Source organism: Bos indicus x Bos taurus, chromosome 26 (genome assembly GCF_003369695.1).
Source record: "Bos indicus x Bos taurus breed Angus x Brahman F1 hybrid chromosome 26, Bos_hybrid_MaternalHap_v2.0, whole genome shotgun sequence".
Classification (NCBI taxonomy): Eukaryota; Metazoa; Chordata; class Mammalia; order Artiodactyla; family Bovidae; genus Bos; species Bos indicus x Bos taurus.
Window position 1 is genome coordinate 37,784,174 of NC_040101.1, and position 15,967 is coordinate 37,800,140.

Genomic DNA, 15,967 nt, shown 5'->3' on the forward strand with positions numbered 1-15,967 from the left:
TTGGTCCTTGAGACTAGACTACAAAGAGCAGTTACTACTTTACATATAAATTTTCTGGAGGAAAACAGAAAAGCTGTTTAAACACTATTTGATAACAGAGTCCACTTATCTCATAAGACATGTACTACATTAGAGAAAACAATTTTATAAAAAGAACTTTCAATCACCATTGGATGCAGTTAGTTTTCAAGCCCTGTTAACAGTAAACCCTATAATGATGATCTTGAAAGAGAAGTTAAGGGTTAATACCTGTCTTATAGGATTTAGTCATCTTAAATGTGAGAACTTAAAGTCCTCAAAGATATCAGGTCTTTTATAAAAAACTTATGAGTTAAGAGGGCTGTGATTTTATTAGCAATAAGTGCAAATTCTCTCAAAATGGTAAAAATCTCCAACATAAACTGGATTTTGCTTAAATTATACCTGTAGATAACTGTAAACAAACTTAAATGGTTAATTCTTTCTGTACCCCAAATACAGGTTTAGATATATACCTTTAGAATTTTCCTGGCCACTTTGTGTTGGTACTGGACATGTGACAGAAGGAGTTAGATACGGGTCCACACAAAGTGAGCTACAGAGATTTTTAATAATTTTTGAATTGGGACAGGGAGTCCTTGTTGTGCACTGCTGAAGTAGTTTGGCCATCCATTGAGCTGCGTAGTTCTGCACTAGCGTATTCTCTTCTTTTTTAATTGTCTCCATTAATGGTTTTATAATAGGATTTAACTTCTCCGGCAGTTGCTGCAAGCTCACAACTGCACATGCAGCAAAAGTATGCACTCTCAACTGCAACACTTGCCACTCCTGGTTGGTCTCTGTAACTGTCATTTGGACCTGCTGTCGTTTACTATCTAACTGCTGTAATACTTGAGGATTTAAATTGAAGGATGATGTGACTTCATTAAAAACAGTAGTGACCTATTAAAGAGAGAAATCAAGAATCATTAATGACATCAACCCCAAGTAGCCTCTAAATTCTTAAAGGGAAGACAGCAGCTTTCTGTTTCAATTGTAAATTCTACAATAACTAGTACATTTTAGTATTCAGTAAACTAAATGTCTGAAACCTTCCAAGTAAACTTTATTTTAATCTGACTTAACATTGTATTATACTTTTTTAAGAAAGACACAATCTCTTCAGAGACTTCTTATATTTAGTAAGTTTGAGTGAAAAATCAACACATAATACCCACATAGTACTTTGGTGAAATAACGCTGTGAGCAAATATAAATCAATTCTTTGAGAATGGTATAACAGTTAATTCTTTAATTACCAAGAACTGCTTGAAGCTATGACTGTGGCATCAGACTACTTTACAAGCTCCATTAAAAGACTGTTCATTGTATCTTTTTAAAACAACTTAATGAGATGTAACTCACATAGAGTACACTCAAAGTGTACAGTTCAATGGTTTTTACTATATTCAGAATTGTACAATCATCACAATTTTAGAACATCTTCATCATCTCCAAAATGAAACTCAATACCTATTAGTAGTAACACCTCATTTCCTCCATCCTATGTAACCACTTATCTACATTCTATCTTCACAGATTTGCCTATTCTGGACATTTTCATATAAACTAATGTATAATCTGTTATGACCAGATTCTTTCATTTAGCATCTTTAAAGGTTCACTGATGTTTTAGCATGTATAATTACTTCATTCCTTTTTTTGGCTAAATAATATTATACTACATGGATATACCATATTGCATTCTTCCATTCATTAGCTGATGAATGGTTGGGTTGGTTCCACCTTAGTTAATATTACAAATAATGTTGCTAAGAACATTTATGTAAAAAATTTTGTGTGCACTTGTTTTTTAAATTACCATTTAAAGATAGTATGATGGCTTGCTGCTGCTGCTGCTAAGTCGCTTCAGTCGTGTCTTACTCTGTGCCACCCCATAGACGGCAGCCCACCAGGCTCTGCCGTCCCTGGGATTCTCCAGGCAAGAACACTGGAGTGGGTTGCCATTTCCTTCTCCAGTGCATGAAAGTGAAAAGTGAAAGGGAAGTCGCTCAGTCGTGTCCGACTCTTAGCGACCCCAGGACTACAGTCTACCAGGCTCCTCCATCCATGGGATTTTCCAGGCAAGAGTACTGGAGTGGGGTGCCACTGCCTTCTCCGAGTATGATGGCTTACATAACAAAAATAGTCTTCTTGTTTGATAAATAACTGGAATCATAAAAAGGCTCTATAAATAGACCCAATCTGATCAACGTTGGTCAGAAAAGTCTGTAACATTAAAGAACCTATCTTTTTAAAAATGGATAACCCAATTTTTCAGACTTAGAAATGATCAACTTTCTTATGGGCAAGACTGATAATGCCAGACTTTTATTATGAGAAGCACAACAGACACACAGATAAGATCTTCTTTTATCACTAAAACTATGAAAAACTTTAAGATCTTTTATCACTATAAAATATGAAAGACTTTAAATTGAGCTTTATCTGCTTGATCGTGTCTGTTCTCTACAAAGAAACATGATCATTATACCACTTCTAGCTTATATTCTCCACTTTGCTTTGTCTGTTTTATGTGTTCAAGCTCTGCATAAGATTATTTGAAACAGGGTTTCACTACTAAAAGTTTAAAACACTGTCCTAAATACACTATGCTTCTGTCAATTTTCAATGATTATAGGCAGCTTAGGTAAAGCTTTCCAATTTCCATTTATTCATTCAGTCAACGAATATTTAATGAGTAATACTAAAACATGAGTAAAACCAATGTCTTTATACACTCAAAAAAATGTGGAGACTAATGTGGGAGACACACAGGTAAACAAAGAATACAGCATGAAACTAAGGTAAGTGCAAGTTGCTGTGGGAGCCCAAGGGCAGCTTACCTCTTCTCAGATGACAAAAGCAATGAAAGCTTGTTAGAGGCAGTAACACTTATGCTAGGTTTTTAAACAATAGTTAAGTCTGGAGTTATGAGGACATCTTGGAAAAAAGAGCTGAGGTAGTGAGTGGAAGTCGAGGCACTGTTCAAGGAACTGATAGCAGTCATCATGGCTTAAGCACAGGGCTTAGATGAAAGAACGTCAAGAAATGAACTTGGGATGAGCATACAGGGTTGAGGGTAGGGAATTTCTGGCAAAGGGAAGAGGAGTTCAAACATGGAAGAGAGAATAAGTGAAGCAAAGAAAGTGAACATGGGTGGTGTACTTTTGCAAGAGCAAAACTAACTAGGCTTAAGTGGAGGAAGTTTGAGAAATAATGAGAAAAGAGATGGGGAGTTTAGAGGTGGTGTTGAAAGAAAGGAAAAAACCAAAATCAAGGAAAAAGAAAATAATGTTTTTAAGTAGGGGAGAGATGTGTTCAGAATGGCACTAAGAACTTCACTCGTCTGGCACAGCAGGCAGGGTGAAATGAACCAGAGACTGCCTGGAGCCTGAGAGATGAGTCAGGACCTAGTCATAAAATACTAAGGCCTTTGACTGGGTTGCAGTGATGGAAACAGAGAAAGAACAAACACATGAAACTTTCTGAAAGGAAATGTTAACAAGATTTGAGACTGTGGATAAAAAGGGCTATTTTCTGTTAAAAAATAAATTCCAGTTTTGGTGGTGTTAAGTTTGAAATGACAGTGAGATATCCAAACAAAAATGCCTAACTGAAGAACATAAAAGATCAAGAGAAGACAGTACAGCCCATGGATAAGAACTAAATTATGCGAACAGTGAGAGACAAAGCCTGTATCTGGCAGGTAAGAGAAAAACAGGAATGCAAAGAAAGATACAAAGAACAACTCTTAGCCAGGGCCAAGATTAATCTTTTAAAACTGTTCTTCCCTCAAATATGCTCTTCTGGAGACTCTGATATCCTAGGTTAAAACCACTGGACTAAGGAAGTTGATGAAACAGAACAGTAGTTCCACTAGGGACTAAGAGATCTGAATAAGAAAAGCTTTAAAAGGCCATGTAATAGCTGTAAAAAAAATCTTGTCAGAAACACTAAAAAGGGACCCCAGACCTTAAAGAAAATTTGAGATTTTATTCTAAGAAAGCAAAACATGGGGAAGGGGAGGCAAAAAGGAGAAATTATATAAAAACAATAAAGAAGACTGGAGCAATTTTAGCTTTTTCTCACAGGTGAAAGAAACCAAAAACAATTTCAACTATATTGTGTGTGTGTTTTTTTTTTTAAATAAGAAAGGGGGATAAGAAATGAAATATGCTCCTTCACAGGATTAACTCAAGTAAAGTAGCTGAACTTCTGATTCTATAACTCAGGAAGAACTCTTTCACACTACCTAACCTCAAAGACTTACTAAATACAAAGATACAGCAATGCAAACACTGCTGCTGGCATACAGAGAGACAAACAGAATGAACAAATAGAGCCCAGATACAGAACCACACATCCATTTCAAATAATTTTTGACAAAGGAAACAAAACAATACAATGGAAAAAGGAAAATCTTTTCAATAAATGACAATGAAAAAATTAGGTATCTATATGAAACAATGCAGTCTCTATTTAGCACTATACATAAACGTAAATATGGATGATTAAACATTAAAACTACAATGCTTTAGAAGAAAATGTGTGTGAATACCTTCGTCACTTGGAAACAAGAAAAGGTACCTTAGATCACAGAACACAATAACCATAAAAGAAAACAACTGATAAATGAGACTTCATCAAACTTAAAAATACCTGCTCATTCAAAGACAAAGCAAGCCTCATATTGGGAGAAAATGTTCTGAAAGCATCTATATGATAAGGATTGGTATCCAAAATATATAAAAAAAACTCCCAACTCAATAATAAAAAGAGAACCTAATTAAAAATAGACAAGAGCTGAAAACACATTTTGGAAAGGAAGATCAACAAATGGTGAATAAGACACAAAAAAGTTTTATACTTATTAGTCATCAAGGAAATGCCAAGTTAAAACCACAATGCCACTGTCACACAACCACCAGAAAGGCAAAAATTACAAGGAGTGACCACCACCAACTGTTGGTGATGATGTGGAGCAACCAAAACTCTCATATATTGCTGATTAGAAGGTAAAATGATACAGCCACTTTTGGGAAACTGCAATTGTTTATAAAACTAAATAAACATCTCAGCCTATGACCCAGCAATGCCACTATGTATTTATCCAAGAGAGATGAAAACATGTCTAAAAAACTTATACAAAAATGTTTACAGCAGCTCTGTTCACAACAGCTGAAAACTTGGAGCAGCCCAAGTGTTCATCAGGAGAAGGGCTTACACTTACTGTGGCATGTTTATACAATGCAAGAAAACTCAGCAATACAAAAGAATGAACTACTGATACATGTAACATCACAGATGATTTTAAAAAATATCATGCTGAAAAAGATCCTTACATTGAACAGCACAGAGTGTATGGTTCCATTTATATGAAATTCAAGAACAGGCAAAAGTAATCTATGATGCATGAGAAACCAGAACTAGGGTTCTCTGAGGGCAGGAGATTGACTGGGAAGTGGGTATGGCACTGGCTGTATCTTGACAGAGGTTTGGGTTTCAAAGGTATACATTTCTGTTAAAATTCATCATATATTCCATTGAAGATTTGTACAATTCATAGAATATAAGTTTTACCTCAAAGAAAGAGCAAATAACCGTAAAAACTAAATTTTAGTTAAATGACACAAGAAAGAGCAAAAAAAGGGAAAACCCTGAATTTTAGTTGAGGTGTACTGATAGCTCTCTGCGACTTATTTAGAAATACATCAAAAATATGGATTAATGGTTGCATATTGCAATTAATACATATATGATAAAGCAAATTTAGTAAGGTGTTAACTGGAATCTAGTTGGTAGGTGTATGAATATTAATTGTATAATTCTCTTATGTTTGAATGTTTTCACTGTAAGTTAGGAAGGGGGAGGAGAAATACTCAGAAACATTTTTTCCCCCATACTCTGCCAGTCTTAGGCAAAACTGAGAAATGACAAAAGGCAACAGCTTTTGCTAATAAAGGTGTATTGGTTTGTCAAAGCTGAGATTTTTTTTTTTAAAAATCCTTTCCCCATTCTCTTGTTTGAAGAAAAGTCAATACAATGAAATAACCTTTCCAAAGGGAATTTAATTCCATTAAAATTTCCACCTAATTACTCTTACTTTATTCTGAATATATGATAGGCTGCTGCTAAGTCGCTTCAGTCATGTCCGACTCTGTGCAACCCCATAGACGGCAGCCCACCAGGCTCCGCCGTCCCTGGGATTCTCCAGGCAAGAACACTGGAGTGGGTTGCCATTTCCTTCTCCAATATGATAGGCTACCAAGCCACAAATAGATTCAACAAATTAAGTGTTTTTGTGGTAAACATGACATTGACAAATTTCTTATCTTATTTCATGCTCTAAAATTAAGAAAGTCACTTCTTTACTCACCAGGTCATTAGCTTGATCAATTGTAAAAACGTTGTTGTTTACTCTATTACCAACTTCAATATGTGCATCAGCTAATGATGAAATAAGCTGTTTACACTCATTTTGCATTCGTGTAAATGGAATGGCAATTTCATCATAATACAAATGTTCTGAAAGGGTATCAAGCAAACGTGGCTGCACAGCTAGGGTAACAGCTCTACACTCCTAAAATGTAACAGACAACAAATATTCAGGGCCAATACGTAAATGTAATTCTAGAAATGCATAATCTTCACTTGCAAACTACCAAGTCTAAATTTCTATTGTTTTTGAATCTATATTCTGTTATCTCCCAGAACATAGTTAGTTTCACAGAGAAAAGGTAACACACCCAAACTACTCTAAAATTTTAATATGAATGACTACAGAACATGCACATGGAACTATTACAATTCCATTAAATTTTCCACCTAATTACTCTTACTTTATTCTGAATTTATTCCAAGACAGATTTAAAAATATACAACTGTAAAAAGAAATCAGTCAGAAAAGAACACTTAGCATGCACTAAAAAATGTTATTTAAAAACTCATTAGATTTCTTAACAATTGAACCCATAGTTTCACATGCCATACTGTAGAAATGGATATATAATTTAAAAGCTACTCACCTGCCCCCAAATTTAACTAACCCTTCCCACTCTCTCTGGTTGTTGCCTGCCCCAACCAGAGGGGGAATGACCTCAGTGGTGAGCCATGAGGGATTCTGTGGGATCTGGGTGATCAGCCTGGGCTTCACAGAGTAAGTCCAGAGAAGCTCTGTGAGGGTCCAGAAACCGAACTGTCAACACTTGCTGCTGAGTCTGAGAGGCACAAAAACACAGCATCACTGCCTCTCCAGCACACCACGTCCTGCCTAAAAACAGATGAGCCTTGCTTCTTTCCAGAGGCAAAGCTGGGGTTTCAGCTGCAATAGAGCATGGCTCAATTACTTTTAGACACAGCTTTGACAAACTGTTAAGAGGCAGTAACAAGCAACTCTCACAGCAAGTGCAGACAGTTAAATTTCCAGAATTCCAGTCAATGGAATAAACAAAGCCAGCAGGAAGTTTCTTTGATTTACAGAAGCAAGTCTTACACAAAATCAATACATCTTACTAGAAGTTAAAAATTAAAGGGGCTGCAAGGGAATGGTTTATTTGGAAATACAAAGATTTGGGTTTAAATGTGCTGATTTTATTCTTCCTGTGACCAAAAATCTGCCCTTGCTACTACTCATACAAATGGACTTCTAGCTCTCAAAGCCTCTTACGTTTTGTAGTTCTCAGGTACAAAATGGGGGGTTCTAAGAAAAAAGGCTAGGGTTAAAGGCAAATGAGAGAGAAACAATGTTTCAGTATAACTTGGAATACTTTTCTATAAATGTTCAATTTTTTAACAGAAAATTTTCACTTTTCTGTTTGTAAAATACAATGAAAATCATCCTAATAGCTAATGGAACCTAGTTTAGGTTGTCTTCATTTATTTGGGGGCAAAATCTTACCTTCTGTAAAGCAGCCCATTCACAGATTACCAAAGCTACACTAATTCTCTGTAAGGCAGATTTGGAGTTCAAATGGAAGAGTAGTAACTGGCCAAGGGATTCTGCTGGTTTAATTTCTTGGGTTACCACATTTACACTTGGATCACAAATACAGCAACAAAGGGCTCCTAACAGCCTAAGAGGGAGAAAAAAAGAAGTTACTATAAAAATTACTTTATAAAATTATAAAATTACTTTATATAATTATAAAATTACTTTATAAAAAAGTTTCCCCTACTGAAGCTATAACTTTTCCCAGGGAAGACTTAACTCCTATCTTATCTTCATAAAAAAAAAATACAAATCCTTGGAGAAGGAAGTGGCAAACCACTCCAAGTATTTTTGCCCGGGAAATCCCATGGACAGAGGAGCCTGGAGGGCAACAGCTCATGGGGTCACAAAGAGTCGAACATGACTTAGCAACTAAAACAACAAAACAAACAAAGGAGATTTTCAGACCTGAAAACACAGTTATGTGGCCTAGCTGTTCAAATTTTGTTGTGGACTGTGCAACTGTTCGGCTGCCTTCCCAAACAAATTTTAGTATCTGCCATTTAAGATGACTTCACCTAAGCTTAAATATTAAAGTATATGTGCACCAAAAATTACAAATCTTAGTTTTAAAACTTCAAAAGAATGAAAAATGTTTTCTTACTTTTTAATTTTTTTCTTACTCTAGTATGATGGAGGAAGGACTGACAGACACATGGGAGGAATCTTTTGGTTAAATGACTTTTGGATTTATGTATACTCACTTGGCGGCCATCATTCTGGCCCGCATAACAACAAAGTCCCTGGTGGTGGGGTCTTCCATGACAGTGTCTGCACCTGCAATGTACTCCTGAAGCACTTTACTCTGGCTTTGGCCCTGGCGCACCTTACCACCTGTTTTTTCCTAAGTGAATAAGGGAGGAAAATAATAATTAAAGATTTACCATTAAAATTTAACAGACAACATAAAAAATAATCTCATTTGTTATAATTCCACTAGAATACAGTTCTTTCACAAAACTTTAATGGATAAAAATTACTATGCATTTTGTCAAGGTGCCAATAAAATAATTTTTCCTTCTGTTACAATAATAATATCACACTTACAATAAAGCAATACAGATTTCTTAACAGTTACTGTATTAAAAATTATAAGTTGAACATACAAATACATTATGTTCCTCTACACTTACTTTGGCTCTAGCTTTTACTTCCAGCAACATATTTAAATCAATAGGTAAATGAGAAGGCTGCATCATTAAGCAAAGCCATGCAGCCATCCATGGACAAGCAGCCGCTACCACATACTGAACTGAAGCCTTGCTCAACAATTCCATCCAAACCTGCAGAATGAGAAGGGAACAAGAAAATGAAATTTTTCTAGCAAGGCCTAATAAAACCTAATACTTTTAGTGATACTGAATTGAAAAAAAAAAAGTAGGAAATAGCACAAAAATTAATTTTAAAATTCAACATATAGGCTTACTTTGAAATACTGTTTTAGGGTAGATAAGTTTGTATACTAAAAAAAAGTAATACAAAAGAAAGTTTTTTAAAAAAGAATACAAAGTGTTTTCCTCAGTATTTTATGAAAATCATTTTTTAAAATACCCATAAAAAAGTTATCAAAATTTCAGTAAATATCTGGAATCCTTTCTTTGTATCATAAAGCTCTACTGCATTCCTATATTCAATACATGCTTCAATATAAAACAGCTCCTGCTAAATTTAGAGAATACCCTTAGTATATGCTAGAGTAATATCCTAGTAATATCCAATATATTGGAGTAATGAAAGTTACTCAATTGTGTCCAACTCTTTGTGACCCCATGGACTTTACAGTCCATGGAATTCTCCAGGCTAAAATACTGGAGCGGGTAGCCTTTCCCTTCTCCAGGGGATCTTCCCAACCCAGGGACAGACTCAGGTCTCCCACATTGCAGGCGAATTCTTTACCAGCTGAGCCACAAAGGAAGCCCAAGAATACTGGAGTGGGTAGCCTATCCGTTCTTCAGGAGATTTTCCCGACCCAGGAATCAAACCGGGGTCTGCTGCATTGCAGGTGGATTCTTTACCAACTGAGCTATGAGGGAAGCCATATCAGAGTAATATACTAGAGTAATACCCTAGTATAAATTAAAAACAATGTGAATCCTGATTCATGATCTTACTCAATAAAGCACTTAAAAAAAATAATTTTATTTATTTATTTATTTATGGTCGTGCTGGGTCCTTGGTGCTGCAGGGGCTTCTCACTGCAGTGGCTTCTCTTGTTGCAGAGCAGGGCTCTAGAGCACTCAGGCACTTTTCTTGATGCCTAACATTAAATGGGCTAGGGCCAGCATGTAGAAACACCACCAATGTTAACCCACAGCTGTTAACAATGAGCCACTTCAAAGGCCAGTGATTCAAGACTACGTTAACAGATATTAAAGGTACAACAGTGCCATTTCCTCCCATAAATGTTATTAAACATATCAAGTGGCTATTCTTTATAGGTTCCAACACATACGACCAATATTCCTAAATAAAAGGAAAAAGTACAAGTCTAAATTATGACAACAGACTCTATATATTACCAATAAATCTCAAAAGATACTCTTTAGGACAGATAAACATCCTGATAGAAAGCAAAATAAATGATGGAAAAAAGTTGTCTTTTCTTCATTTTTTATTTTCTGTATTGAGGCTATGAAGAAAGTGCTTAAAACACCTGCCTAATGTGTCACACAACTAACCAGGACTTAACCATTATAATCCATAAAAAGTCTATTTCCTTGATCTCCAGACTATTAAAATGTCTTGGATGATTTCTAACTTCTTAAATCCCTGATCAATAACTGTACAGAATTATGAAAAAAAATTTTTACATCTACCAAGGTACTGGGAAAAGGAGTACAGATATATTTACCACATACCTTGTGAATGAGGTCCAGAATTTCCTGGCTGCTTTCTAAAACACAAAACTGAAATATGTGTCGAAGCATATCAGGAAGGATAGGTGTAAGCCAAGATGAAGAGTTCTAAAAAAAAGAAAAATCAAAATTATAACATAATTCTGCAGCATTAGCTTATTTTAAAAGTTTTAAGTCAAATAACAGAAGTACTACCATGAAAAGACTGTTATGAATTCATCAAAAACGTTCAACTGGTGATAAATTTTGACAAGATTCTGAGCAAAAACACCGTATTATTCCAGTGATTTGGAGAAATTAAATGGCATACAGTCTCTAGGAACCTGGAGAAAGTCTGATTAACAACAATGAATTTTGCTTCTAATAAACTGAAATCATCCTGTATACGGGAGCAAGCTCTAACCAGTTACATCTCTTTGGTTTCATTGTGTATCACTGCTCTGTCAGGGAAATTTGATAAATGATCACACTAGAGTTGTGCTAGATAATCAGCTTAAGTTGTATGTGCTCATCATTAATGCAAGGAAAGAACTGTGAGATAATATCCAATCTAGAAAACTCAACTTTGAGTTCACTACAAAATTAAAGCCAAAGTTCCTAATTTATTTTGGGTTAAGGACCCTCTGAAAATCAGGGAAAGACTATGCACAATCTTCTCTTAGAAAAATACATTTATATACATACTTATGTATAATATTTTGCTTTCCGCTTCAGGGATTTCCTTAAGCTCAGGTTTAAACCTCAATCTAAGGAATTTCTCAACAAATCAAAAGCCCATCCAAATCAAGCAATCAAATGGTGCTTAACTAAATCCACTGTGTGCTCAGAACTGTAGAAAAGGAATCTCATGTTGTCTACTGTACAAATTACAAGCTCACTGAATAAGAACTAAAAATTTTATTAACTAGTTCACAGTACTTAACATCACATACTTCCACAATTTTTAAAAAATAAAAACTATGTTGTCTGGAAGAAAGCTGAGCACAGAAGAATTGATGCTTTTGAACTGTGGTGTTGGAGAGGACTCTTGAGAGTCCCTTGGACTGCAAGGAGATCCAACCAGTCCATCCTAAAGGAGATCAGTCCTGGGTCTGGAAGGACTGATATTGAAGCTGAAACTCCAATACTTTGGCCACCTGATACAAAGAGCTGACTCATCTGAAAAGACCCTGATGCTGGAAAAGATTGAGGGCAGGAGGAGAAGGGGATGACAGAGGATGAGATGGTTGGATGGCATCACTGACTCAATGGACATGAGTTTGGGTAAACTCTGGGAGTTGGTGATGGACAGGGAGGCCTGGCGTGCTGCAGTTCACAGGGTTGCAAACAGTCGGACACGACTAAGCAACTGAACTGAACTGTCTGGAAGAGACTGAAGAGACATTTGGAAAATGTTTAACTGAATTTCCAGAAAGTGAGAAGGTCTAGGGATAATGCCTAACTCAGAAAGCTACCTATAGTTCTCTTGCCAGTAGGAAACTAATAACCCTGGTCTTCTTTTTTTCACCTTTCTCAAAATGGCTTGAAAGAAATTTAAAACAGACTGCAAAATCATCAGCTGGGGGGAGCCTGCTCAGGGACAGGGGATGCCTTAAAGAACTACTTTTCATTGAAAGGGAAAGGGACGTTGGAAAGAAGAAAAGTTCTCCTTTCCTCAGCAGAGAACAGGCACAATTAGGAAAGCTGTAATAGCACTAAGCAAATAATTTAATGTTACTCTCCAATAATTTCTTCTCATTTCCCCCTACCATATTTACCAGTTCTCTTAATCCACCCCTAACCTCATCACTGGAAATCAAAACAGTTGCTTGTAGATCCCAAAGCCATACCTATAGATGAAGATTCCCCCCCCCATATTAATAAATAGTGAATGTAATATAAATTGTAGTAGTCTTCTCAGGCTATAAACTTTGTTACTGTAGTAAATTCTACTTTATAATTATTTAAAAAAACCAAAGGAATAAATGAATGAAAGAACACAGGGTGTTTTTATGGTAGAGAAACTATTCTGTAAGATATAATAATGGAAAGATCATCACACATCTGTGAAAATCAGTAAAATGAACACGTAACATCAAGAGTGAAGCCAAGGGAACTCCCTGCAGGTCCAGTGGTTAGGACAGTGCTTTCACTGCCAAGGGCCGGGATTCAATTCCTGGTCAGGAAACTAAGATCCTATAAGCTATTGGCACAGCCCAGAAAAATAAAGTGAAGCCTAATATAACTACGGATTGGTTGATAATGACATATCAACGTTCGTTCACTAACTGTAACATTCTGGTGTGTGATGTTGATGGTGGCAGCAGCTATGTAGGGGAGGGCAGGAGGTATACAGATGGGCATTCTGTATTTTCTGTTTAATTTTGCTTTATAAAGTCAAGTCAATAAATAAAGAGGAAAATAAAATTTAAAAAATAAAGAGAAACCAAAAGCCCAACCAAACAAAAAATCCAACCCAGAATATGCAGGTCACTATCATCACAGGAACGAGTATTTTTAAAAATGCAGATTTCTCCAGCAATACAACATAAAGTCTGCCTAGCAGAAAATACAAGTTACAAAATAAAGCTGAGAAAACAGCTGAGGCTATTCTATCTGAACAATTGTGCAAGCATCTCCTTTTAGTTATTGTTACAAAAAGTTACATGCTTCAGCTCACTGTTAGTATTTTCTCCAAAAATCATTAAGTACAATTTGGCCAATCCAGAAACACCCTGCCTCTTGCAAATCTGAAAGTTGGTTTACCTGTTTTCATAAATTTTGTGCCTGTCTTCCAGGAGACACTGACTTAGGCAGGTAATCTAATGTTGCTTTTTATTTACAGGTTTATTAAACTGAATTGGTTAGGAGTGGGGTACAGTGAGGGGTACAATACTTTAAATTGCTTACAAATTAACCACGTTGGGATTTTCCATCCCAGAATTTTAAAAAATAGTCAGTGGACTTCTAGTATGCTACTAACTAGGAGTCTACTAGTCACAAATTTCCCTTCTAATCTTAGGCAGTCTGGAAAGTTTTGATGACTTCAGTAGTAGTCTGCTGCAGCTGCTGCTGCTAAGTCGCTTCAGTCGTGTCCGACTCTGTGCAACCCCACAGACGGCAGCCCACTAGTCTCCTCTGTCCCTGGGATTCTCCAGGCAAGAACACTGAAGTGGGTTGCCACTTCCTTCTCCAATGCATGAAACTAAAAGTCAAGTCGCTCAGTCATGCCTGACTTTTAGCAACCCCATGGCCTGCAGCCTACCAGGCTCCTCTGTCCATGGGATTTTCCAGGCAAGAATACTGGGGTGGGGTGCCATTGCCTTCTCCTCAGTAGTAGTCTAGCAGAGTATAATCCATATTACAGAAAAATTCTTACCACAGACTGTTTACTTTACCAGGTTTAAATTAACTATAAGCTATACTACAACTCAAGTTATAAGTGAATTCACATTTTAAGAGGGCTTTAAAAAATATTTTGGTTTATGTTAAATAATTGACACAGTATTAGCACTTTATGTCATTTTTATAATGAGAGTCAGATGGAGTGGTGGGCATCTGTGGGAATACTCAGGGAAATGCCTGATACTTATTTAGTGTAAAGAGAATGGGGCAGTCTCTGTACAGCTCCTTTATTCAGACTGGTGTTCCTGCCTTCACTCTGCCTTTGTGGAACTCAGAATAAGGAACACTGATGACAAGCAAAAATAAGACCGTTGGACATGTCACTATATTTACAAAATCAAGGTGAAACTTTTGGCCATCTACATCCCCTTGTGCTCAGTCCTTCAGCCAGACCAGTTTCCTTTCCCTTCCTCTTTAGTGCCATCATGCTCACTCCTGTATATGTTCTTCCTCTGACTGTTACCCTGCTCTTCACCTGGTAAATTCCATTCATCTTTCAGGTCTCAGTTTCAACTGTACTTTCAGAAAGACACTTCCTTGACCTTTACTCACCTCACTAGTAGGGATCCAGCAGCACCACCTTCTTCCCCTACCAGACCCTTCCCTCATTATGTAATGATGGCTTTATAAAATGGCCACTATGTAATTATAAGGGCCTATCTAGTTGTCTTCTTCTGTCTTGCTTACCTTCCTGTTTTAAGCTCTACAGAAGGAAACAGAAATTTTCTCTTACCAATCAGTATCTAGAAAATTGTAGGCACATAGTAGGCACTAAAATAACTGTTGAAGAATTCTACCTTGATTATGAGAATAATCAAAGTCACAAGGAATAGTTGGTAATATGGAAAATTTCCCACAATTGTAGGATTGCAATAAATCCCTAACTGGAAAAATTGGCATCTTAAAGTGGGATAAGATCTTGCCAGCACCGTTTTGCTATGCCCCCTCTTTTATCTTCCCACAAGCACACCCATAAAGTGTGTAGATGTGGGCGGCGGGGGGGAGCAGCAATCTGATTATCATGTACCATGAATACCTGATTCATGTCAGTAGGTATCATCATTTCTATCTCCATATCAAATGATATGGGGTTGCAGGGAAGAAAACCTGGAAAGAAGCTACATCAAAGTTATGAATCATACTGAGTTCTCAGCTCCTCTACTAATTTTGTCTGAAATCCTATTTTGGCCCACTGCCAAAAAACAAAATCCAATTCTATAATTAGACAACTTGTAACGCCTTGTTTTATTTGTCCAACCAATATTTATTGAAAGTTAGATAAATATTTAAACTTTGCTCTCTTTTCATACCTTTATAAAATCTGACCAATACCTAATTATGCTAATGTTCTCAAATGCCAAAGTCTCAGTCAGCTCTGTTTTTTTGGTCTTTATTCCCTTCTCTAAATATGCATACAGTAAATTTTCTTACATCCTGGACTAAATATGCCCCCAAATTCCAACTCAATCTCATGTATATCTTCATGCTAAATTTATAAGCATCATGCTAATGCTTGCCTTTTAAATAAAAATCAATACTTTTATGTACTAAAATTTTCAATGACTCAGAAGGTGACTCTGATGCAAAGAGAATGGAAAAGCTTACCCAGTCAACAAAATATGGCTAAACTAGAGGTTAATGTCCAGAATATATTTTCCTAGTTGAAAGAAAGAGAAGTTGCTCAGTCACGTCCGACTCTTTGCGACCCCGTAGACTGTAG

General features: G+C 36.4%; 1 protein-coding gene across 1 annotated transcript in view; it reads right to left on the minus strand.

Moving 5' to 3' along the window:
• Positions 1–15,967, minus strand: part of BTAF1 (B-TFIID TATA-box binding protein associated factor 1) — an 87,764-nt gene that overhangs the window by 26,038 nt on the left and 45,759 nt on the right. Inside the window, exons 15-20 of the mRNA XM_027529333.1 lie at positions 10,867–10,971; positions 9,142–9,291; positions 8,713–8,852; positions 7,919–8,093; positions 6,398–6,601; positions 495–921 (exon numbers count right to left, since the gene is read on the minus strand). Coding sequence (XP_027385134.1) covers positions 495–921; positions 6,398–6,601; positions 7,919–8,093; positions 8,713–8,852; positions 9,142–9,291; positions 10,867–10,971 — 1,201 coding nt within the window. The remainder of the gene's footprint in view (positions 1–494; positions 922–6,397; positions 6,602–7,918; positions 8,094–8,712; positions 8,853–9,141; positions 9,292–10,866; positions 10,972–15,967) is intronic.